The 25,985-nt window shown below is 43.9% G+C and overlaps 1 protein-coding gene across 1 annotated transcript in view; it reads left to right on the forward strand.

Annotated features, from left to right (window-relative positions):
* The window catches only part of MATN2 (matrilin 2), a 76,705-nt gene that overhangs the window by 16,384 nt on the left and 34,336 nt on the right, over positions 1–25,985 (forward strand). The window contains 7 exon segments of the mRNA XM_069957322.1: positions 29–136; positions 11,257–11,826; positions 16,226–16,348; positions 18,788–18,910; positions 21,477–21,599; positions 22,044–22,166; positions 23,160–23,282. Coding sequence (XP_069813423.1) covers positions 31–136; positions 11,257–11,826; positions 16,226–16,348; positions 18,788–18,910; positions 21,477–21,599; positions 22,044–22,166; positions 23,160–23,282 — 1,291 coding nt within the window. The 5' untranslated portion in view covers positions 29–30.

The following is a 25,985-nucleotide window of genomic DNA, read 5'->3' on the forward strand; positions in this document are numbered from 1 at the left end:
GAATGTTTTTCCTCTGTATCTGTTGTAGATATGGGTCTGCCAAGTGTGTGCATCGTGCTTCCACTACTCTTTCTGGCTGCAGAGGCCATACAAAAGCGGCAAGCGAAAACACAATCCGAAGCGGAAAATCAGCTACGTAAGTAATGAGGAAGAAACGAAAAAATTATTTCTTCAGTCTCCACAAGTTACAAACAGATAATGTTAAAGGGAACCTGTCACCCCCCGTGCCGGGGTGACAGGCTCCCGACCCCCGTTAGAGACCCCTATACTTACCTCATCCCGCCGGGTCCCGCTTCTGGATTCGGTCGGGTCCCGGAGATCTCAGCCGCTGCAGCCCGGCGCGCGCGCTGACAGATGAGTCCAACGCTCATAGAGAATGACGGAGCGCTGGACTCTCCCGTCATTCTCTATGAGCGTTGGACTCATCTCTCAGCGCGCGCGCCGGGCTGCAGCGGCTGAGATCTCCGGGACCCGACCGAATCCAGAAGCGGGACCCGGCGGGATGAGGTAAGTATAGGGGTCTCTAACGGGGGGTCGGGAGCCTGTCACCCCGGTACGGGGGGTGACAGGTTCCCTTTAAGTGTAATACAGAAGTTGTGTCAGTCCACTTGTTCTATCCCCTTTTCTACTGTCTGTAATTTAGCAATGGGAAAAGACAGAGCATGTAGAGCAAAATGTCCAGTTAAGTACCCCGGAGAACATTTTAAATCAGTTGTACAGATCTCTAAATTACTAAATCTCAAGTCTTCCAGTACTTATCAGTTCTACGGGAAGTTGTGTATTCTTTCCAGTCTGACACAGTGCTCTCAGCTGCCACATCTCTCAACAGGAACTGCCCAGAGCAGGAGAGGTTTTCTATAGGGATTTGCTACTGCTCTGGACAGTTCCTGACATGGACAGAGGTGGCAGCAGAGAGCACTGTGTCAGACTGGAGAGAATACACCACTTCCTCCAGGACATACAGCAGCAGCAGATTTTTAAATAGAGGTAAATTACAAATCTGTAATTTTTCACCGGAGTACCCCTTTAAAATCAACTACACACGGGGTTTGTCTTTTAGTCTGTAGCCATGGAGAGACAAGTACAGAAGAGCTTTAGGCAATGGTTATACAATGCTATGCATATATTAAAGGGGTTATCCAGCGCTGCAAAAACATAGCCACTTTCCCCCTACTATTGTCTCCAGTTTGGGTGGGGTTTTGAAACTCAGTTCCATTGAAGTAAATGGAGCTTAATTGCAAACCACACCTGAACTGGAGACAACAGTAGGGGGGAAAGTGGCCATGTTTTTGCAGCGCTGGATAACCCCTTTAACATTTTCAGCACATTCCATTTGCTAGGGGCTTGCAGAACAGTCTTGTTTATTTCAACCATTTACTTGAACTGGGAAAAGCACAACTTTACCTATTAATGGAGCATTTTCAGGTAGCCTAAACTTAGGTCCCTATAAGGTCTATCTACATTTGCTTCCAAATGGTCCTGTATAACAGCTGTCAGACAGCAGCCATGATGTATATACTCGCGTGGTCAGACATATGGTTACATGTGATGTGAACAGGGCCTAACAAGTGTCTGCCACCAGAAGCTGCAGCAGATGCTTCCAATGCCGAATCTCTATGTAATTCACTGATTAAATAATAACTGAGCAATCCTTTGTGAACGCACAGCTATGATTCATTCATCACCACCTGACCATTTCCCTAGATTTCGCCAAAATACACCATGGCGGGGCAGCACATCCTATTGACTTTGGAAGCGTCTGTCATTCCTGGAAAGTGTCTGACAAAATAGTGCAGGAAAGTGAATAGAAGAGCGGATAGCATAATGGGGAATAATGGTCGTTTTATACAATAACTTTGGCTCCGGTGGTTATTTCATATATGGCACATATTGGTTTATTCCACTGGTTGGATGCTGGCCTGTGCGGGACTTTATATTCTTTTAGGGAATCTGTCAGCACCCGGACCAGACCTGAGGTGCTGACAGTGTAGTATAGGCGATAGTCCCCATGTGTGCATAGTCCCTGTCTTCAAGCCTTCGTGCAGTGGATTTTTTACACTTTACAAACACCCTCTAACCAAGTGTCAAAGAAGAGTAGTGGCTTGGCGTTTGTGCTGCACCTCGACACACCTCACCACTACTTCCTCCTCCCTGTCTTCCTGCATATTTACCCATTGGCCTACCTCCTGCTCCCCATTGTCGTCATGTTGTGTCGCACGCCAACTTGCCAGTTCACAGCAGTTTCGATGATTCCCTTAGCGGCACACATGCATTGAACATTCCAACTGAGGGCATTGGCTTAATGCCCTCAGCGCGCTCAGCGTGCTGGGTTCTTCCGACCTACGGCACATGCACTAACGGCGTTGCCGGGAGTGCGCCGCTGAGGGAATAATCAGCGCAAGTCAGCATGCGCAGCCACAATATGACGACAGTGGGGAGCAGGAGACAGGTTAATGGGTAAATATGCAGCAGAATTAGGAAGGAGGAAGTAGTGATTAGGTGGGCCAGGGTGCTGCCCAAAGCCAAGCCACTGCTCCTCTTTAAATAAGACAAGAGGGAAAAAAAGGAGCCGGGAGGATGGCGCCTCGTGTAATCCTGTTACATGAAAATGAATGAAATAAAAGTATAGGTGGACTCTCACCTTTTAGCCCCTTGGGCTTTGTGCGTATCACCCCACTATGGGGTATCTTGTAGCGTCGGATGATGGCTGCCGGCCGAAGGATCCAGGAAACGGGACTCTCCCAGTGTCGGGACCCGTGGTTTCATGCAGTAGACAGAAGAAAAAAGTACCTGGGTAGGTATCCTGGCGCTGCCAAAAAATCCTTCACAACGAGTAGAGTATAAAACATAAAATGGCTGATTTATTGGATAAAATCATAAAAAATGTACATAAAATAAGCAATTACGCGTTTCGGGAGTTGCATCTCCCTTCATCAGATTGCATGTATGCCATGTGCCAAACAGCTTGTTTATATGAGCTGAAAAAAGGCGCCAATCCCGCCTAGGGGGCGGGGCTAAGCAATAGTAAACAGTGAACAATAGTAACATAATGCATCAAAGGTGGACCAAAAAAGTGTGGTTTACACTACACAGCATGAGTGGTTAAACATGTATTCATTCATAAACAGGCAAACCCCCTTTTCCTGCCTGTTTATGAATGAATACATGTTTAACCACTCATGCTGTGTAGTGTAAACCACACTTTTTTGGTCCACCTTTGATGCATTATGTTACTATTGTTCACTGTTTACTATTGCTTAGCCCCGCCCCCTAGGCGGGATTGGCGCCTTTTTTCAGCTCATATAAACAAGCTGTTTGGCACATGGCATACATGCAATCTGATGAAGGGAGATGCAACTCCCGAAACGCGTAATTGCTTATTTTATGTACATTTTTACAGATTTTATCCAATAAATCAGCCATTTTATGTTTTATACTCTACTCGTTGTGAAGGATTTTTTGGCAGCGCCAGGATACCTACCCAGGTACTTTTTTCTTCTGTCTACTGCACTGCTCCTCTTTGACACTTGGTTAGAGGGTGTTTATAAAGTGTAAAAAAAGGGGGACACACACCTATACCACACTGTCAGCACCTTGTGTCCGGTCTGGGTGCTGACAGATTCCCTTTAATATTAATATTACTGCCTTCCCCAAACTAAAAGTCCTTTTTTATAATCTATTGTTGTCAACATTTAAACCATGAATGCTGGAGGGGGTGGTCCAGCAAATTTTCTGTCATTTACCCCAGGAATATGTGTATACTATAACTGCAGTAGATTTCAGTCTGAAGACACCTGGATAGCTCAGGATGTGCCTAATATAGTAACAGACATAACACATCTAGCGGTCTTGCATCAGCGTGGTTTTACTTGAAGGGGATATACCCATCAGGGAGACTTATGGATATGCCAAAAAGTGTCATCGAAATAAGGGTCATACCCAATTTGCATAGCTGCTATTGACTTTAAATAGGAGTTGTGAAAACAGCAAAGCCCTGCAAGCTACGTTATTTGCATAACTCGCCCACCTGGCACAGACAACATTTCATGCAGTGACCCCATTTGTGCACCACCTATTGAAGTCAAGGGGCGCTACGCAAACTACATAATTGGCTTTGACTGTTTTTGTTCTTCCCGGTGTAACATGCCAGAGTATACCCCCAGCCCAGACTATACCTGAGGTTAAAATGGCCTAGGCTAGATTATACCCCGGGGTATATTTCGGCCTAGGCCAATTTATACCCCCTCAGGCCATATTATACCCCCATGATATCAGTAGCATTGAATGATAGACACAAGAATAACTTAATTTTTCAACATTTTATTGGGTTTGTCTGCTGAGTTAAGTGAGAAATTACTGATGGAAATCTTAAAAATCTAAACACATAGGGGGGGGATTTGTCATGGCATTTGCAAAAATTTTTCAAATTTAATTTTTTTTTAAGGAGATTTTGTGAACTTCCTAAATATCTGTGCAATACTTTTTGTGCTACTTTACATCAGTTTCCAATGCCTGCACCTTTTTTCAATGTTTGCACGGGGGGGAGGAGGTTTGTTCTATGAACTACTTTTTTCACTAGATTTATCATGTGCAAATTTTTGTTTTTTCTGCAAAATCCTACCCTAGCGTAGCTTTGTAGCCAAGCTGTTTTAGGCAGTGTTCACACTTTGTTTTTACAGTGTTTTTTTTTACAAAATGGATGGAAAAAAGGAAGCGTTTGTGTGCCTCCGTTTTGATCAGTTTTTTCGTTAACTTCCATAATAAAAAAAACAGATCACGATGCATCATTTTTTTTAGGGTACATACAAAAACCGTAGTTGACCGCGTTTTTGTGTACACTAAAAAAGATGCGTTTGATCGGTTTTTCAATCTGTTTTTATTTGTTTGCAAAAAAGGATGAAAAAAAACGGGCTGCAAAAAACTCAGCCTCAGGCTAGGTTCACACAACGTCAAAAAAATTTCAGTTTTTTCTGTCATTGTGTGAACCTAGCCTCAGGCATAAATTGTGCAAGATGTTTCAAAACACTTGCGTCCAATGATGATTTTTGTGCAACAACCGTAAAATTTTGCCAGAGGTGACAGCAAAGAGCACTGTGTCAGACTGGAAAGAATACACCACTTCCTTCCTACAGCAGCTGATAAGTATAGGAAGACTTGAGATTTTTAAATAGAAGGATAATCACTGGATAACCTCTTTAAATGTTCAAGTTCATTCGTTAGAAAAAGACTGAACATGTATGGCTGGTTTTGAAGGATTGCTAGGAAGTTACTAGCACGGTATTAAAAAAAAAAAAAAAATCCAGGGTGGACATTTACTTTAATCCATGTTATCTTGTGCATCTTTGGCAAGCCCTAACGGTTTCATTAAACATCTCTGTTCAGTACGATATCCTCTGGGGAGAGAAGGCTAACGTTAACATGACACATTCGTGAGCGGTTACGCTATAGCTTGAAATAATTATCCTGCGGAAGTGTCTTTCCTGGATCAAGGCCTTTCCTCCTCCTTAGTGAGGGATGACCACGTTCCAGCAGTTCAATCAGAGAGGAAACGCGCCGGACAGGTTATGATAAGCATACCCCATATTATTCCAAAAGCCTTTGTTTACCGTCAGCTCTCAACACTCATTGCATCACTGAAACCTACAGAAGTGCCAGGGCTCTTTAATGGATCACGCAGCGTGATAATTCTATATGTCATCTACTGTCTAAGCAAGGTTAGTGAAAGACGGCCAAGAGAAATATGCACATATTTTATTTTCAGGGGGTTGCTAAGGGGTTCGGATTAATTTTGCATTAGACTGTATATATTAAATATAATAACTTAGGCCGGGTTCACACTACGTATATTTCAGTCAGTATTGTGGTCCTCATATTGCAACCAAAACCAGGAGTGGATTAAAAACACAGAAAGGATCTGTTCACACAATGTTGAAATTGAGTGGATGGCCACCATATAACAGTAAAAAACGGCCATTATTTCAATATAACAGCCGTTGTTTTAAAAAAACAGCAAATATTTGCCATTATATGGCGGCCATCCACTCAATTTCAACATTGTGTGAACAGAGCCTTTCTGTGTTTTTAATCCACTCCTGGTTTTGGTTGCAATACTGACTGAAATATACGTAGTGTGAAGCCAGCCCAATACTGTATGTATAACCATTCAAAAATGGCAGCATAAATAATTATATGTAAAAAAATAATAATAATAATCTGTATGTGTGAGCCTTTCTCTTCGTTTCCCCCGCCTCCCCTCTCCCTACTGAGACAGCTGATGTAAACAAGTCCCTGACTGGCTTCATCTGCAACTTTGTAGCTTCTTTATAATGCTGGGAGGGTTTATCTTAGGTCAAGTTGGTATTGAACTAATTATGATTAACCCTCCCAGCATTACAAAGAAGCTACAAAGTTGCAGATAAAGCCTGACAGGGACTTGTTTACATTAGATAAAAAAACAGAAGGTGCAACAGCAACCTACAGGTGAAGGGCTTACCTTATATACTTCTCCCAGTGTATACACGGTAAACACCTGCTCTGTAGATATTAAAAAGTGAGGATCTTAGCAAACTATTTGATCAAACAGAGCATACCATGTCACCACGTTAAGGCGTCCTCAAGACATGGTCCCTATTCTAGCATTTTCACACTAGCAATGGCCTCTCCTCGGCTGAATAAGCCTACAACTGGGCTGAGAGGAGTCAAATAATCTCTTTTTATAGCACCCTTGGGACATGGGTGGAGTGCAGGCCAATAGGAGGTAGCCACACCCCCCACATTCAACAGAAAAAAAGGAAAAATTGGCCGCTCTGTTCGCACTGTACTTAAGCCACAAGCAGCGTGCAACCTGCAGTGTGAACAGAGTAATAGATGTGCTGCCAATTTTTCCTTTTTTTCTGTTGAATGTGGGGGATGTGGCTACCTCCTATTGGCCTGCACTCCACCCATGTCCCAAGGGTGTTAAAAAAGAGATGATTTGGCTCCTATCTGCCCAGTTTTAGGCTTGTTCAGCCCAGAAGAGGCCATTGCTAGTGTGAGAATGCTAGAGTAGGGACCATGTCTTGAGGACGCCTTAATGTGGTGACATGGTACACTCTGATCAAATAGTTTGCTATGATCCTCACTCTTTAATATCTACAGAGCAGGTGTTTATCATGTGTACGCTGGTAGGAGTATATACAGTAAGCCCTTGCACCTGTGGGTTACTGTTGCACCTTCCGGTTTTTTACTTGTATACATCAGCCATCTCAAAAGAGAGGGGGGAGGAGATGGGAAGAAAGCAGCAGCTAAGAACTGGGGAAGGATTTGGTTTCAATTTTACAAAAAACATAAACTGATCCGTCCATAAGAGGAGATTGATAGTGCCCTATTTGTGATAATGTAACCTGTAAATTGGATTTACTGTTGCAGAATAGGCAGGGGGGTATGCAGGTAAATACATATTACCGCCATACTGTTACCAACCAAATCCTGTATACTGAGACCAATATTACCAGTAATACCAGTATATAGGAAGGAAACATTACTGCCACACCACAACCACTATCATCCCCACCATATTGGTACTGACCAAATCCAGTATACTAAATCACCTCATCCAGTCACTACACAGGTTCTATAAACATATACATTACAGTGCAGTTATATCAGGTGACTCACAGGAGACGTCTTTTCTGATCAGAGTTCTTTCCTTTTCATCTTCTTCTCCATCCGTCCTGGGCCGTTGTGAGAACTTCTCCGAGCCACGAATCCACAGAATCTGCCAGACAGACATATTAGTCTCCTCACTCTGGCACCATCCTTATCTCTATACACACTGCACATCTGTATTGACCCCTTTACACCCTCTCTTAGTGGGTAGCCCTGATTCTATGTGACCCCCTAATAATATATGCCCCCCTCTGTGTATTCCCTCTCCCCCTATGTTACCCCCCCAAATAGATGGCCTCTCTCCCCCCATGTTGCCCTCCTTATAGATTGCCCCCTCTCCCCCACCCTCCCTTATAGATGGCCTCCTCTCCCCCCTCCATATAGATGGCCCCCTCTACCCCCTCCCTTATAGATGGCCTCCTCTCCCCCCTCCTTATAGATGGCTTCCTCTACCCCCTCCCTTATAGATGGCCCCCTCTCTTCTCACCCTCCCTTATGGATGGCCCCCTCTCCCCCCACCCTCCCTTATGGATAGCCCCCTCTCCCCCCTCCTTTATAGATGGCCCCCTCTCCCCCCCCCCCTCCCTTATAGATGGCCCCCTCTCCCCCCCTCCCTTATAGATGGTCCCCTTCCCCCCCCCCCCCTCCTTTATAGATGGTCCCCTTTCCCCCCTGCCTTATAGATGGCCCCCTTTCCCCCCACCCTCATAGATGGCCCCTCTTTCCCCCCACCCTCATAGATGGCCCCTCTTTCCCCCCACCCTCATAGATGGCCCCCTCTTTCCCCCCCACCCTCATAGATGGTCCCCTTTCCCCCCACCCTCATAGATGGCCCCATCTTTCCCCCCAACCCCCATTGATGGCCCCTCTTTTCCCCCACCCTCATAGATGGACCCCTCTTTCCCCCCACCCTCATAGATGGCCCCCTCTTTCCCCCCACCCTCATAGATGCCCTTCTCTTTCCCCCACCCTCATAGATGCCCCCCTCTTTCCTCCCACCCTCATAGATGGCCCCCTCTTTCCCCCCACCCTCATAGATGCCCCCCTCTTTCCCCCCACCCTCATAGATGGCCCCCTCTTCCCCCCCCCACCCTCATAGATGGTCCCCTTTCTCCCCACCCTCATAGATGGCCCCATCTTTCCCCCCCACCCTCAAAGTTGGCCCCTCTTTTCCCCCACCCTCATAGATGGCCCCCTCTTTCCCCCCACCCTCATAGATGTCCCTCTCTTTCCCCCCACCCTCATAGATGCCCCCTCTTTACCCCCACCCTCATAGATGGTCCCCTTTCTCCCCACCCTCATAGATGGCCCCATCTTTCCCCCCCACCCTCAAAGATGGCCCCTCTTTTCCCCCACCCTCATAGATGGCCCCCTCTTTCCCCCCACCCTCATAGATGTCCCGCTCTTTCCCACCCTCATAGATGCCCCCCTCCTTACCCCCACCCTCATAGATGGCCCCCTCTTTCCCCCCACCCTCATAGATGGCCCCCTCTTTCCCCCCACCCTCATAGATGGCCCCCTCTTTCCCCCCACCCTCATAGATGCCCCCCCTTTCCCCCCACCCTCATAGATGCCCCCTCTTCCCCCCCCCCCCCCCCCCTGTGCAGGCTGATAAAAAAAACAACAACAACAAAAACTTAACTCACCTGACAATGCGCTCCCACATTGATCCTCTCTCCTCCTAGTCTTTACCCAGCTGCGCGGCTGCCGGGGGTGTTGTGTCTTATCTCCGGCAGCGCGCGCATCCCAGAGCTCCCTGGGCACCGGAACCAGAAGTCAGGGCCCAAGGCGCTTTGGGATGCGTGCGCTGCCGGGGATAAGACGCGACACCCCCGGCAGCCGCGCAGCAGCCGGGGGAAGACGGAGCCGGACTCTTGTGACCGCAAGCAAAACATTGCTTGCGATCACAAGAGTGATTGATCAGGAGAGCCTCGCGGTAGCTACGCCACTGCTTCAAGGGGTAATCTGAGTGTATATATTTTTTTATACACAGGGTGGTCCAAAAGTAGGTGGACAGTATGTGTAATAGGGTTATGTAAGAGGAGATTTATCAAACATGGTGTAAAGTGAAACTGGCTCAGTTGCCCCTAGCAACCAATCAGATTTCACCTTTGATTTTCCAAAGAGTCTGTGAGGAATGAAAGATGGAATCTGATTGGTTGCTAGGGGCAACTGGGCCAGTTTCACTTTACACCATGTTTGATAAATAACCCTATTACACATACTGTCCACCTACTTTTGGACCACCCTGTATATTTTGCTGTGGCTGCTATAAGACCGGCATAAATCTCCTACCTCGGTCCCCCGTAGCTCCGCAACTCCTTCTGTGACGCCATTTGGTCCCTCACTTGTCCCACTTCCTACTTCCGAGATAGACTCTTCTCAGTGGAGATGGCTTGCTCCGTCAACCATTGGCCAAGCGGTGTCCTATCATGGCTAGCTATTGGTTGAGCGGGCTGTCTTGCTCAACTTTTCTACAACCAGCAGCGCAGTGGGAAACTACAACCCCATGAGTGGAGATGTATGAACTACATAGATGGCCTAGCTTTCCTGCAGCGGGTTCTTGTGACCATACAGTCCTGCCATGTTCCCACAAGAACACTTCATTTTATTTTACCCCAGAGACTCTGCTCCATGAAAGAAGGAAAATCTCTATGTAAGTCTCTATATAAATAACTCCTGATATCATCTGATATAAGATCATTTCTTAAATCATTTTAAAAGGGAACTCCGCCGAAAAACTTTTTTTTTTTTTTTTTTTTTAATCAACTGGTTTCAGAAAGTTATAAAGATTTGTCATTTACTTCTTCAAGTCCATGTCAGGAACTGTCCAGAAAAGCAGCAAATCACCATAGAAAACTTCTCCTGCTCTGGACAGTTCCTGATGTGGACAAAAGTGCCAGCACTGTGTCAGACAGGAAAGAAAACACCACTTCCTGCAGGACATACAGCAGCAGATAAGTATGGAAAGACTTAAAAATTTTTATTGAATTAAATTATAAATCTATATAACTTTTAGTACTTATCAGCTGCTATATGCCCTGCAGGAAGTAGTGTATTCTTTCCAGTCTGACACAGTGCTCTCTGCTGCCACCTCTGTCCATGACAGGAACTGTCCAGAGCAATAGCAAATCCCCATAGAAAACCTCTGCTGCTCTGAACAGTTCCTGACATGGACAGAGGTGGCAGCAGAGAGCACTGTGTTAGACTGGAAAGAATCCACCACTTCCTGCAGGACATACAGCAGCTGATAAGTACTGAAAGACTTGAGATTTTTAAATAAAAGTCATTTACAAATCTGTATAACTTTCTGACAACAGTTCATTCGAGTACCCCTTTAAAAATGATATATTAAATTAGAAAAACAGTTTGTTACTTATGTCCATACGTTGCATCTATTGCGGTTCAGCTCCATTCACTTAAATGGGGCCGAGCTGTAATACTAAGGCAGTCAATGGCACAGTTTCTGAAAGAAAACAGATGTCACACAGCCACTCGGTAGGTCTGACCTAGTAACATCTGTAAGCAAATAACTGCACCAAATGGATATCATGCTCCTTTTATCTGGATTATGTCGGCCTTAACCGTTTCATCTCCTTTCCTTCACAGGGGAAGCCTGCCACAACAAGCCGCTGGATCTTGTCTTCATCATTGACAGTTCCAGGAGCGTCCGCCCATATGACTTTGAAAAAGTAAAAGAATTTCTCATCACTATGCTAAAATTTCTTGACATTGGCCAGGACACAACTAGGGTGGGCCTGATCCAGTATGGCAGCACGGTAAAGAATGAATTTTCCTTGAAAACATACAAAAAAAAGTCTGACATCGAGCGTGCCGTCAAGAGGATGATGCACCTTGCCACGGGCACCATGACTGGACTGGCCATTCAGTATGCCATGAGCATTGCATTTTCTGAGGTCGAGGGCGCACGCCCTGCAAACATGCACGTGCCAAGGATTGCCATGATAGTGACTGACGGTAGACCGCAGGATCCTGTGGCTGAAATTTCTGCAAAGGCCAGAAATTCCGGAATCTTGATATTTGCCATTGGAGTGGGCCGAGTGGAGATGCAAACCTTAAAATCCATTGGGAGTGAACCTCATGATGAACATGTCTTCTTGGTGGCCAATTTTAGCCAAATGGAAACACTGACATCTGTGTTCCAGAATAAACTTTGTGGTAAGAAGCCATATTGATATATGTTATATTACATGAATGCAGAACAGTAAGGGCCTGTTCACACTACGGAATTGGCGCGGAGATTCCATTCTGAACCCTCGCCCGCGGACTTCACTACGAATCCTGCCTGCTATACCCTTTGATAAATCTCCCCCTTAGCGTATGTTCACACTGAGTAAATGTGGTGGAATTCCGCGGCGGAGCTCTCCGCCTGGCTCAGTGTAACACTGTTTGTCTATAGAAGGGCTCGCACGCCTCTGCTCCTGCCGCTCTCCGCTCAACAAATTGACATTTCTATTCTTTGAGCAGAGAGCGGAGGAGAATTGCCCACTAGAGATGTGCGAATTTGCTGAAGTTTGGGTTCGTATGAACCTGAACTATCGGCTTCTGATTCCCGCTGTCTGCAGCCTCCATGAACACGGTGGATACAGCCTTACGGACCGCCCGGAAAACTGGGATACAGACATTGGCATAGGCTGTATCCCAGTTTTCCAGGCGGTCCTTAGGCTGTATCCACCCTGTTTACGGAGGCTGCAGACAGCGGGAATCAGAAGCCGATTCGCTCATCTCTACTGCCCACATTTCGGCGTAAATTACGCTGAAACGCGTCAACAAGGTTTGCTCTGTGACTGTCCTAATTTTTCAAAGAAGACAAGCTTTTATTTTGCACTGGTGCTAGACCACTGTTTTTGGAACATGGGGACAGATAGGTCTACATAATACTTTTGGCACAAATCAAAATTATATGTAAGGCTGCCTATTTTTTTTTTTTTATTTTAGAGGAGTTGAAGCTATTAAATATTTACAATTGTAAAAATATTTAAACAAACCCTTTATATAAATTTAAATTCAGATGACCAATATGCAGTGAAGGTGTTCTAGAGTGTTCTTCCAATGAAAATGTTCTTATTGCTCTTGTACTGTATGAACAATTGCAAGTATTTAATTGTTTTAACTCATCTAAAATGAAAAGTCCTGTGTTAACAAAGACTTCAGAAGAGAAGGATTTAGGGGTGGTGATTTCTCACAGCTCACAGTCACCAGTGCAACCAGGTGGTAGGGAAAGCAAATCATATGCTGGGCTGTATATATAATGGCATATGATGGGCTGTATATATAATGGTATACTGGGCCGTATATATAATGGCATATGATGGGCTGTATAGCTAGAGGTATAACCAGTAGGAAGAGGGAGATTGTGATCCCGCTGTATAGAGCTCTAGTGACATCACATCTGGAATACTGTGTCCAGTTCTGGAGACTTCACTCAAAAATGGATATTGATCAAATAGAACGGGTCCAAAGACGGCTACAAAAATGGTGGAGGGTGTGAGGCATAAAACATATCAGGAAAGACTTAGGAAAGAAGGAAAAGGGGGGACATGATTGAAACCCTTATATATGTTAAATGACTAAATAAGGTTCAGGAGGGAAGTGTTTTTAATTTAAAAAAAAAAATTAACTCAAGAACATGGGGACACAGTGAGAGGTTCTTTGGAGGAAAGATCAGAAACGACAAATAAAAATATTACTTTACTGAAAGAATAAAAGAGTAGTAGATGCTTAGAATAAACTTTTAGCAGATGTGGTTGGCAAATCTACAGTAACTGAATGTAAACCTGCCTGGGATATACATATATCTATCTTAAGATAAGAAGGGAAATACTATAAAGGCAGACTAGATGGACCCAGTGGTCTTTTTCTACCAACAGTCTTCTATGTTTTTAATATAGTAGAAGTTGTGTGTTTGAGTATTATACAGGATTATACACTATTTTTCAGTTCGTAATAAAGTCCTATAATTTACTTTTATCCACAATACATTATATGAAGCAGAAAGCTTTCATCTTCATCATATTCCACCTTCAGTAAATACAATCTGACTTGTCCTTGTTAGAAACATCTGCTCAACCATTTAAACCTTCTGGAGTTGGTTGATTGTTCGGAAAAAATTTTACTTGGCTCAAGTAACAATGCTGCGAATGTTTCAGAACGCTGAGTGTGCTTCTTCAATGTTAGTGTCCAAGCTAAAGGAGTGTTATAAGCCCATGACATTGACTCACCTCTAAGTGAGTACGGGAGGTCTACCAGAACCCTGTGGTTCAGTAGAGACCACAGGGTCTGTACCGTAACAAGAGAGCGGGGCTCTTGAAAGACATTCATAACAGGGACTTGGAAACCACAAGAATCCCCTTTGTGTTGCTGCAAATACGACTGTTAAATCAATAGATGAGAATTGGACCTGGGGGACTTGTGGTTGATTTACACAATGATTTACAGTGAACTTCCCTCCTGGCAATGCTCCAAAGACTCAAGTGCAAATGTAGAAGGGCAGCTACTGTAATATACAATAAGAAACACACTACAGAAAGTGATACTGAGATTCAATGAATGTAACCACTTGAGAAGGCTTAGGCTGTGGACATTTAGAGGTGCCGGAATACTTCATAGATTGAGTGGTATGTCAGTATTAGAAATGACTCATGGTAAATGGACGTCCAGCTGTAAATGAAGCCTCTTCCATAGACATGATAATGTACTTGCAAATTTATTCAATTTTGAGTCCATCCACATCCTACTGTCTGATACCAAGAATTATAGCTAGGATTTCCTTCACTCAGGGTAAATGTAGTGTCCTGGTACGGATGGTCCACTAAGTCTTATAAACATACAAAAACACACAAAAATGCAACAGCTCACTGCAATGGCAAGATACAGACCCACTACAGACGTACAAATAGTTAAAAGCAGCCCCCCTCCCCCCAACCGCTAAAAAAAATTCCCACAAATATAATGAGGCTCTTGGTTACCATTTGCAAACTGTGTAAACCACCCCACCAATGACTACGACTAAGGGTCCATTTACACAGAAGATTATTTGACAGATTATCTGCCAAAGATTTGAAGCCAAAGCCAGGGACAGACTATAAACAGAGATCAGGTCATAAAGGAAAGCCTGAGATTTCTCCTCTTTTCAAATCCATTCCTGGCTTTGGCTTCAAATCTTTGGCAGATAATCTGTCAGATAATCTTTCTGTGTAAATGGACCCTGTGTCTTGTGTCACCTAGGTAAAAGGTAACTCTGTCAAGTGTCACACAAACAAGATGAAACTGCTGTTAGCACTTTTACCACTAGGTGTCTCCTTTCCCCTAAACTATCTGAGCGCAGCAGAAGGACAAAGGGTTAACTGTACACCGTTTTTCACTTTTTCTGAGCAATCAAAGGTACCACACACAGCCTCCACCCAACTAAACATCTTCCTTCTCCTCTCTCTTACACAGCACCACCAATAGGAGGTTAGACCCGGTCACTCCTATTTAGGCTAGCTTGTTCCTGGTGGGAGGGTCTTAGTTGGTTGGGTATGGAGAGAGACAAAGAGAGAGTTCCTGCTGCAGTGGAAACCGGTCCTGGCCCAGGGCCAGAGCCCTTGTCCGGGACTAAGCACAGATTCTTGTGAGAGACTCTTCCTTATAATGCAGTGCTAAACCCAGAGAAACGGTAACCGTCCTCAGGGGTACACCTTGTCCACACCAGGGATCCTTCTGCACTATTCTCCGGACAGTTACCAAAGTCAAGGAACTGATCCCCAGTAAGACAAATCGAGGGAAAGCCGAAGTATCTTATTGACAGCTATCCTGGGAAGTCTGCTACGCCCAGTTGTAAAGGCCTGGGGCTTGTATTACCCAGCCTGGCACTCTCTCATCTGGTTGGGTAAAAGGCGGTCAGATATCTAGGCATATCTATACATGAGTACAAGTATTTTCTTCTACTATTCTCTACACTAATCCTGTCAGAGTACACTACTACATTGGACAGGGCACTCAGGACGGTCCCCAGACCTACTTCTAACCCAGCAGTCATGGCTGTGACCTGCCACTGTCGAGAATTTTCTCTCTCCGAGTTTTCCTACTGTATTGCACTGAAGTTTACAAGTACAAGTCAATAACTGGTTAAGTGCTGGACTCTGTCCTATTTCTGCCGCCGAACCTGCACCCACACCTTGTGCTACCCCTTTCAAATGCAGTGCCGTTTGTCCAGGGGTGGGTAACACGACTTCTGGCCACCATGACAAGTGCCCAATGTCCCAGTACAAAACACCAGAGCTCACCTGCTGTGTTTTTTTGCAACCCCCCCTCTGCGTCCATGCCCTGATCATCCCCTCCCTACTAGGACCCTTCATAAATGTGTCTTTTTGGTAAACCAAGTGTATGATAGAAGGTAATATAAGCAATCCAACTAGGGATGGTATGAACCCGAACCTCGGCAGGTTCGGACCATCCCTAGATCCAACCATTAACATGGCAGACAGAACAAAAATGACTCAAATTGTAAAAAATATTAATAAACATCCAAAATGGTGAAAATTGTATAACCTGAAGTGTCGTTATTTTCTTACAGCTCCTCATCTCTGCTCTACTACCACACATGGCTGTGACCACTTCTGTATCAATATTCCAGGCTCGTACTTATGTAGATGCAAGCAGGGATATATCTTAAATCCTGATGAGAAGACCTGCAGAAGTAAGTAGCATTCCTTTAGGATGGATCCATACATACTCTTGGGTAGAGCTATGTACTCCTGGGTGGAGCTATGTATTCCTGGGTGGAGCTATGTATTCCTGGGTGGCGATATATGTTATTGGGTGAAGCTATGTAATCCTGGGGAAAGCTATGTATTATTGGGTGGTGATATGTATTCCTGGGTGGAGCTATGTATTATTGGGTGGTGATATGTATTCCTGGGTGGAGCTATGTATTATTGGGTGGTGATATGTATTCCAGTGTGGAGCTATGTATTATTGGTTGGACCTATGTACTCCTGGGTGGAGCTTTGTATTATTGAGTGGCGATATGTATTCCTGGGTGGAGCTGTGTATTATTGGGTGGAGCTATGTATTATCGAGTGATGATTTATATTCCTGGAGAGAGCTATGTATTTTTGGATGGAGCTATGTTCTCCTAAGGGAGAGCTATGTATTCTTGTATAGCGATATGTATTCCTGGATGAAGCTATGTATTCTTCAGAGACGATATGTCATCCTGGGTAAGACTATGTATTAATGGGTCGAGCTATGTGTTCCTAAGCGGAGCTATGTTTTATTGGGTGGTGATATGTATTATTGGTTGGAGCTATGTACTTCTGGGTGGAGATATGTATTATTGGATGGGGATATGTATTCCTAGGTGGAGCTATGTTTTATTGGATGGCAATATGTATTTCTGGGTGGAGCTATGTATTATAGGGTGGTGATATGTATTCCGGGAGAGAGCTATGTATTATTGGGTGGAGCTGTGCTCTCCTGGGGAAAGCTATGTATTATTGGGGGGAGCTATGCACTCCTGGGGAGAGCTATGTATTATTGGGTGGAGCTGTGTACTCCTGGGGAATGCTATGTATTATTGGGGGGAGCTGTCTACTCCTGGGGAATGCTATGTATTGTTGGGTGGAGCTATGTACTCCTGGGGAGAGCTATGTATTGAGTGGAGCTATGTATTCTTAAGAGACTATATGTAATCCTGGGTGGAACTATGTATTATTGGGTGGAGCTATTTGTTCCTAAGCGGAGCTACGTACTCCTGGGTAGAGCTATGTATTCCTGGGTAGAGCTATGTATTCTTTAGAGGCAATATGTAATCCTGGGTGGGACTATGTACTCCTGGGTAGAGTTATGTATTCCTGGGTGGAGCTGTGTATTAATGGGTGGGGCTATGTATTCCTGGTTGGAGCTATGTATTCTTGGGTGGAAAAATCTAGAAGTCCTGTTGTAACTGAAATCCTTCTCTTGACTGGCAATATTTTATTCCTGATTACAATTAAATTCAATTAAATGTCATACTTCATCTCAGAATATTAGATTTTACTGTCTTCTTAAAAGAGATTCCTTTACTCGCTTTCTATAGCTGTCAAAAGTTTTAAGATATTTGACAACTTAGTTGATCTTACTATTACCAGATTAAAGGAGTGACAGAGTGACCAGGTGCCCGATGCCACAGTAACCTCATACAGTTACCTGTACACCCTGTGAGCTTATACCAGCTTGTATGTATATGGACACCAGTAGACATTAAGACAGGAACAACTTTCTATTTTCTAATATCAGATATCTTTTATCTGCCTTCTTCTTCTTTGTTCCCCACCACTGGATCCCCCCACCACTGTGACTACTAGGCTGTGGTGAAGTAGCATCACTTGCTTGCGTCCGCCAATGGTTGTAGACCGTGGTATGTTTTCTCATGTCAGGGTCATGTATTGTTCCTGGGCAGCCATTGCTTGAAACATTCACATATTGCCAGATTACCTGCAGCTAGCCACAGAAGACGACTCGCAGCAGCATTTGAACTTTCCATTCTATAGGAGTGACAGATGTACATGTACACATTTATTGTATGGAGGGAAAATTGACACATTACATCAAATAAAGTAGAAAAAAAAATTGCAAGACTAAATCACAGCCCAGCTTTGTGATATACAGTATCACTCTACTGTATAGAAACTCAGCAAACTGTGTGCAGCTCTTTTTTTTTTGTAGCATAAACTGTCACTAGGTTTATGCTGCCTTATATGCTGAACAGATCGGTGTATTACTGACATCATTCTGTTCAGCCGTTCTTCTAATATGCAGGAGAATAGGATTCTTGCCACACTCTCCCTCAGCCCTCCAGCTGCTGACAGTTGCTGCCTATACACAGCATGTGCTGATGTGTAATCAGCCGATTACAGGACCAAGAGTCGAATCCACACCAGGTATAATAAGCGCAGGAGTATTTAAATTTGCACACAGTGGTGCAGCCAGAGATCATCCAGAGGTAGATGGCATAGTAAACATATACTCTTTATTGCAACGCGTTTCAGCCCTATATTGTCTAACATAGGCCTTTATCAAGCATCATGCCTTCCTGTTAATATAGTGTTAGCCATTGATCCTAAATTGTCTTTTATTTTCCATTCGTGTTGTGCAGCCGAGGACTTGTGTGCTACAGCCAAACATGGATGTGAACAGATCTGTGTCAATACCCTGGGATCCTACCTCTGCCAGTGCTATGAGGCATACAAGCTGGCCAGAGATGGCAAGTCCTGTATTGGTAAGTAGTGTAAAATATTGTAGTTGAAAACAGTGTTATACTGAGGTAGCTGGATGAAACATTAGGATTCCAGGTCAGCTATGTATAGATATATAAAGGGGTTTTTAGATCTTAATTTTAGTGGATTTCACAATTGTGTTGTCTTCTCCTTGTTCAGCCTTAAAGGGGTACTCCAGTGATTTTTTTTCTTTTAAATTAACTAGTTTCAGAAAGTTATATTGATTTGTAAATTGCTTCTGTTTAAAAATCTCTAGTCTTTAAGTACTTATCAACTGCTGTATGTCCTGCAGGAAGTGGTGGATTATTTCCAGTCTGACACAGTGCTCTCTGCTGACATCTCTTTCTGAGAAAAGAGCTGTCTAGAGCAGTAGCAAATCCCCATAGAAAACCTCTCCTGCTCTGGACAATCCCTGTCATGGACAGAGGTGGCAGCAGAGAGCACTGTGTCAGACTGTAAAGAATATACCACTTAAGTCCTGGAAGACTGGAGATTTTTAAATAGAAGTAAACTACAAATCTATATAACGTTCTGAAACCAGTTGATTTGAAAGAAAAAGATTTTTCCCACAGTTCCCCTTTAAACACAAGCTCAATGAGCTGCATAGGAAGTTCTCTGAGGTTCTGACCCTTAGTATACGTATCACTTTCCTAATATCTCACAGTACTATAGCACAATCACAATGCAAAAATAATAACACCTGCTATATCACAACATGTTTCACCACGCTGTGTGGCTTCCTCAGGGGTAAGCCTCAAAGGAAGCCGGACAGTGTGGCATATACTTGTAGGAGTTAGCAGGTCCAGGTGTAGAACACTATTACAAAACAATAGGTAATATACTTTACTTCTATAAGTGCCACACAGTGCCTTGAACTGCTTTATAATTTATATAGTTTCACTTTAATTTGGATTATCCTTTCACATTGTGATTGTCCTTTAGTAGTTATACAACTAAATAAAAGTAATACTTACCCACCCTAGGCTGCCATAGAGTGGACATTACTTTGTATTAACTGTGAAACCTCTTAGAAAGAGACAAAAAAGAGATCATGGTATATGGGAGAACAGGTACTATGCATGCAAATGATACTCTATAAGGGTATGTTCACACTCTTCACCACAGAATCCTGCCTGTCTCAGTGTCCCATAGACATGTCAATTCTTTGAGCAGAGATCGTCTGGAGCAGAAGCGCACAAGCCCTCTCATAGATAAACTATGGGACACTGAAGCAGGCAGGATTCCGCAGCGGAACTCTCTGCCACATTTAGGGCCCTATTACCAGAGCGATAACCGAATTGGCCCTATCTGGCTGATTATTGCTCTGTGTAATAAAAACAACGATCAGCTGATAACAACGATCACCGGCTGATCGTTGATTTATGCTGGGTTTACACGGAATGATAATTCGCCGAATCGAACGATTAACGATTTTGAAGCAACAATTTGGTTTTTATAACGATCAGCGTTTAGACGGAGAAAAATCGTTTGAAGATTTGTAAGAAAAATCATTATTGCGATCGTTTAAGCCCATCTTTTACATAGGGTGAATCTTTGAAAGACTGTTTACACGAAGCGATCTGCGAATATTTAGCGAATGACTGACGATGATTTGAGAACATGTTCAAAGATCAAAATGAACGATTTTTCGCTCGTCGTTTGACCGTTTGCTGTATTTACACGGAACAATTATCGCTCAAATGCGATCGTTATAGCGAAAATTCGAACGATAATTGTTCCGTGTAAACCCAGCATTAGGTTTGGTCCTATAATCATCAGGCGCCGACCGCGCATCGCCAGGTGTAATAGCGATGTGCAGCCGGAGGCTGACGATTTTCAAACAGTCTACATTACCTATCCATGCTCCAGGGCTCCTCTTGCGGTCTCCATCTTCCCGGGTCTTGTGTGCTGCAGCTTCAGAGCGGCCTGTCTGAGCTGACAGGCCGCTCGGCCAATCACTGGAGCATGGATGGGTAATGTATACTGTTTAAGCAAGGGCTGCAAGGACATCGGTAACAATGTCCATGCAGCCCTTGTTAAAAGATTATCGGGCCCTGTAATAGACCCAGTAAACAAGCACCAATATAGCAGATTGCCGCTCGTTTACAGTTATGATTGGGCCACCATCTACCTGTGTAATAGTACCGTTACTAAATGCGAACATACCCTAAGGGTGCGTTCACTTGGACAGGATCTGCAGCAGATTTGATGGCGCAGATATCAAGGTAACTAAATAACTGAACATAGCATCAAATCTGCGCCATCAAATCTGCTGCGGATCCTGTATGTGTGAACGCACCATAAAAATGGCTGCTAGCTACTTCCTGGATCCAGATAGAAAACAATATCTAAAGCAGAAGTAGCTAACATAGGTAAAACACAACACACAACAAGAACAATACAATGTTTAAAAAAAAAAGAACAGTATAGATATGATACACAGTGGTATGGGCTCAGTTTTTGCATAAGCACTATATAATACATACACTAAGTATATTGCTATCTGTGCGGCTGGAATAATATATTACCGTATATATCCTATGTCTATATTGTTTTATTCTTTTGTAGTTGTGGACTATTGTGCTCTGGGTACCCACGGTTGTCAGCACGAGTGTCTTAACGCTAACGGCTCTTATGTCTGTCAATGTCGGCCTGGCTTTATTCTGAACCTGGATAAGAAAACTTGTCGGAGTAAGCAAACTCTTTGTCCTTCCTTTGTGGATATCAATGTCAAAGTAAATTAGAAGCGGCCATGACAATTACTTTGCTGTTTTGCTGATTCCGTTGTATTATAATGGAAGTCACCCAGTCTCCCCCCACGTCTCCCGACTTGTTTGTAGAAAGTTTTCCTCTATAAATAAAAGTCTTATCCAGAGATGACACTGGGGACATTTCATGGATTAATGTCTAGTGCATGGATGGGGAACCTGTGGCCCTTTAGCTGTTGCGAAACTACAATTCCCATCATGCCTAGACAGCCAAAGCCGAAGGCTTTGGCTGTCTAGGCATGATGGGAATTGTAGTTTTGCAACAGCCGGAGGGCTGCAGGTTCTCCATCCCTGGTCTAGTGTTTCACCTACAAGAGATACCTATTCTCCATATCGACCATAATTGTTGGCTGTTTACCATCCATAGGACCGGATTACTGTGCGCTGTCTAATCATGGCTGTCAGCATGAATGTGTTAATACTGATGAATCCTATACCTGTAGATGTCGGCCCGGATTTTCACTGAACGCAGACAAGAAGACTTGCACAAGTAAGTGTGCTACTTACATATACTTCATTTACTGTTTATATTGGTGTTCCTTATTGAGTAGTTTTAGCTATGGCAATTAAACCTGACCCCTATTTGACCCCTATCTCAGTTTGCTCTTTGACAGGCACATTATAGCAGCAGAGTGTATAGCTGAGTGTAAGTGCAGGCACATTAGAGCAGCAGTGTGTATAGCTGAGTGTAAGTGCAGGCACAGTATAGCAGGAATGAAGATGAAACACAAGGAATGACAGAGACGGCAGGAAGGAATAAGCAGGGTATAGGGTGAGCACAGTATAGCAGCATCTCTGTCCGGGGAGGGAGGAGTTACAGTTATAGAGAGATTACCTCCACAGTCCTGTCCCCTGATACAGGCCCCAGCCTAAAGTGGATCTGCTATGATTTGAAAGGTGAGAGAGACTTCTGGGTCAGAGTACAGGGCTGTAGACCCCGCTATGCAGACCATGCCCCTCCCCCACTCCCCTCCCACCCAGTACAAGGAGCTCTTAAACCAAAGCAATGCTCTTAAAGTCACAATTTTGAAAAACTCATATTCTTCCAAAACGCTCTCAATCCAAGTTACTCCTAAAACAAGGTACCACTGTATATTTAAAACTATATTACAAAAAATAAAAAGTTTCTTTTACCAGTGTCGTGCCAAAATACAGCAGTATTTTGACACATTATTTGGGGTGTATTTTACATTTACTCCTAAAATGTGCGCATAGCCTTATTATTCCTGACAGGCTTGATGTGCTCGGGGTTGGGCTATCACTATGGCTTCATCTGCCTTGAATTACACTACAGTCTCTAGATTCTGGCAGAACATTACCGTGTAATACTAATGATGCCTCGGTCAGAACATTTATTAGGATCCTGAGGTTTTTATACAGTCTCTCACTTGTATGGTGTCTGTAAGTACAATGTGTGAATGTATTATACACGTCTCCTGTTCACACCACATTTACTGGCTCTCTTTTTTTTATCCCCTCATAGAGATTAACTACTGCTTGCAGGGCAGACATGGATGCGAACACGAATGTGTCAGCGGCGACACCTCATTTGTATGTAAATGTCGTAAGGGCTACGCTCTGAATCGCAACGGGAAAACCTGCAGGAGTAAGTTGCTATAGAGATGTCATATTTTCTGACTGAAGTGATGATTGCAATTATACAAGGCCGAGAAACATGTGAAGTCAGAATCCTTCAGCTCCGACAGATATGTAAACATTAGGATCCTGACACGTTACGGCTGTCTTTGCATGGCAATAGCTGGAGGGCGAGGCCCCTAGAGGGTGACCCCCAGATAATCTCTTCAAATAGTTCATTAAATAGATATTAAAGGGGCTTTGAAAAACATGGCCGCCTTCTTTCAGTATCAACTCTTCACTCTCCTCAGTTTGGGTGTGGGTTTTGCAGCTCAGTTCCATTGAAGTGAATGGAGTTGAATAGTCATACCATGCACAACATGAGGACAGGGGTGGCGCTGTTTGTGCAGTATATGTTGTTTTACTGGATATGACAAAATGGAACAGAACAAAAGTTTGCGCTCTTAAATATGACAATGGGCATCCATTTAACCTAAGCCCTAGGACTTATCCTTAAAGGTGTTATCGAGGTTCAGAAAACCATAGCTGATTTCTTCCAGAAAGCACCACCCTTATCCTAAGATTGTGTGTGGGATTGCAGCTCAGCTGCATTGAAGTGAATGCCGCACATAAACTGAAGACAGGTGTGGTGCTGTTTTTGTAGGAAAGGAGCTAAGTTTTCCTAACCGTGGAAATCCCCTTTAAATATGGATTTACACTTGCCATTTTCACAAAAAAAAACCACCATAATTGCCACAGCAGGATGGTCGTTTGATGGATTGATCACCATCTTGGCCATTCCGACAAAGTTGTTATGAGATATTGGGAGTAGAGATTGAGCCCAACTTGACCATGCTCAAGTCCAGTCGTTCGACATTTGATTACCAGTGACTGAAAATGTTGGATGCAGCCCTAGGGCGTCCAAGAAAATATGGATACAGCCATAAGCCATAGGCTGTATCATCTGATCCACCAAGCACAAGCAGCTCCCACAGTTTGCTTATCCACCATCTAGACAAAGATGTCTTCTACATTTCACACCCTGTCTCTGCCCAGACTATTTCCAGGTGATAACGGAAGGAAATTAGCTGTCACAGAACTTATTACATGTCCTGCCATTGACAGCCAACCACCATCAACTTCCTTTGTAGAGGAGCCATGATTGAGTAACCTGGACTATTAGGCACAGGACATCATGCAGCCATAAGTCTTCTTCTCATGGCTTCCAGCTGACATTTTTCAGCTGGATAATGCTCACCACACACAGTAAGGCTACGACCACAGTACGTCTTTTTTGGGCCGTTTAGACGGCCGACCTTTTGTGCCCAAATAATGGCCGTTGTTATGAAATAATGGCCGTTATTTGGATGCAAACTGACGGTCATCCAAAAAGCAGATGTCCAACAGCCAAAAAGAGACATTGTGTGGTCGTAGCCTAAGGCTCTTTCAAGAATGTTTCCACCAAACTGCAAGACTATGGGGGAGATTTATCAAACTGGTGTAAAGTAGAACTGGCTCAGTTGCCCCTAGCAACCAATCAGATTCCACCTTTTATTCCTCACAGACTCTTTGAAAAATGAAAGGTGGAATCTACTTGGTTGCTAGGGGCAACTGAGCCAGTTTCACTTTACACCAGTTTAATAAATCTCCTCCTATGTGTCTATGGGATGCCTTGTGGGCCTCCGCTCTCTGCTGCCCTCTGCTCAAAGACATGTCAATTCTTTGAGCGGAGGAGCGCAAGGCGAATTGACACACTGAGGCAGACGGGATTCCGAGCGGAGTCCGCGGCGGGGGCTCTGCACAGAATTCCACCTGTGTTACTCAGTGTGAACAGACTCTAATATTATAATCACATATATGATCATTACATCACTAATTATTCCAACAACTTTTTTTTTTTTGTCCATTACTGTATATTGGTCATTATTCATCTGAATCTGGCCCCTGTTCGGGTCAACAGTTGGCATATACAGTTATGTATGAATAACACCCCAACTCCAGTGTATATTTGGGGGCACAGAGTGATCTCTTCTAAAGAAATAAAGCATCATAGTATAATAGTGGAATACACAATCAAAGTGATTGCAATGCACAAGAGTGATGACATTATGAAGCCCCCAGAGGTAGTTAGGATTACAAGTCACGAGGAGCACAGCTGATTTACTAGAGTTTCCACCACTTGTCAGAAACAAGTTGTCACGTCCAGTTGAGTAATCCCCCAATAGAGTGGAGCAGGACGCCAATGTTAGTAAATATCCCCCCATGTCCTGGATGCCGCTAATGGGAGGGACACTTTAATCCCTTGTAAACATAACCGGGCCCCTCATCATTTATGGCACTTAATACAATGTCATAACCCTGGCCATGTTTTCTCCGTTCTTTAATCTCCAGTCGGTTACACGAGACCAGACATTATTCTGAGCCAAAAACTTTATTGTAAGATAAACAGATGTTGAGTTTTCTTGCACAGAGTTCTCTGCAGACAGCTGTGGGGTCTGGTCTTACACTTCCCAGCAAGCATAGTATGACAGTGTACCTGCAGGCGCTGAGCAGATTCATCGTGTTATTTGTTCCCGCAAAGCTTTCTAGGCAGAAAGGAGACATATGCGTGGTAAGAATATTGTAAGTGAGCCAGCGCCTATCTTATATTAAGTCAGCTGTAATTGTTAGCATCTGGCATCATCAACGGCTCTGTCCTCTGCTTGGATTATATTACTTTTTTAGTTGATTTAAA

The sequence above is a fragment of the Dendropsophus ebraccatus genome, chromosome 2 (assembly GCF_027789765.1).
Source record: "Dendropsophus ebraccatus isolate aDenEbr1 chromosome 2, aDenEbr1.pat, whole genome shotgun sequence".
NCBI classification, from domain to species: domain Eukaryota; kingdom Metazoa; phylum Chordata; class Amphibia; order Anura; family Hylidae; genus Dendropsophus; species Dendropsophus ebraccatus.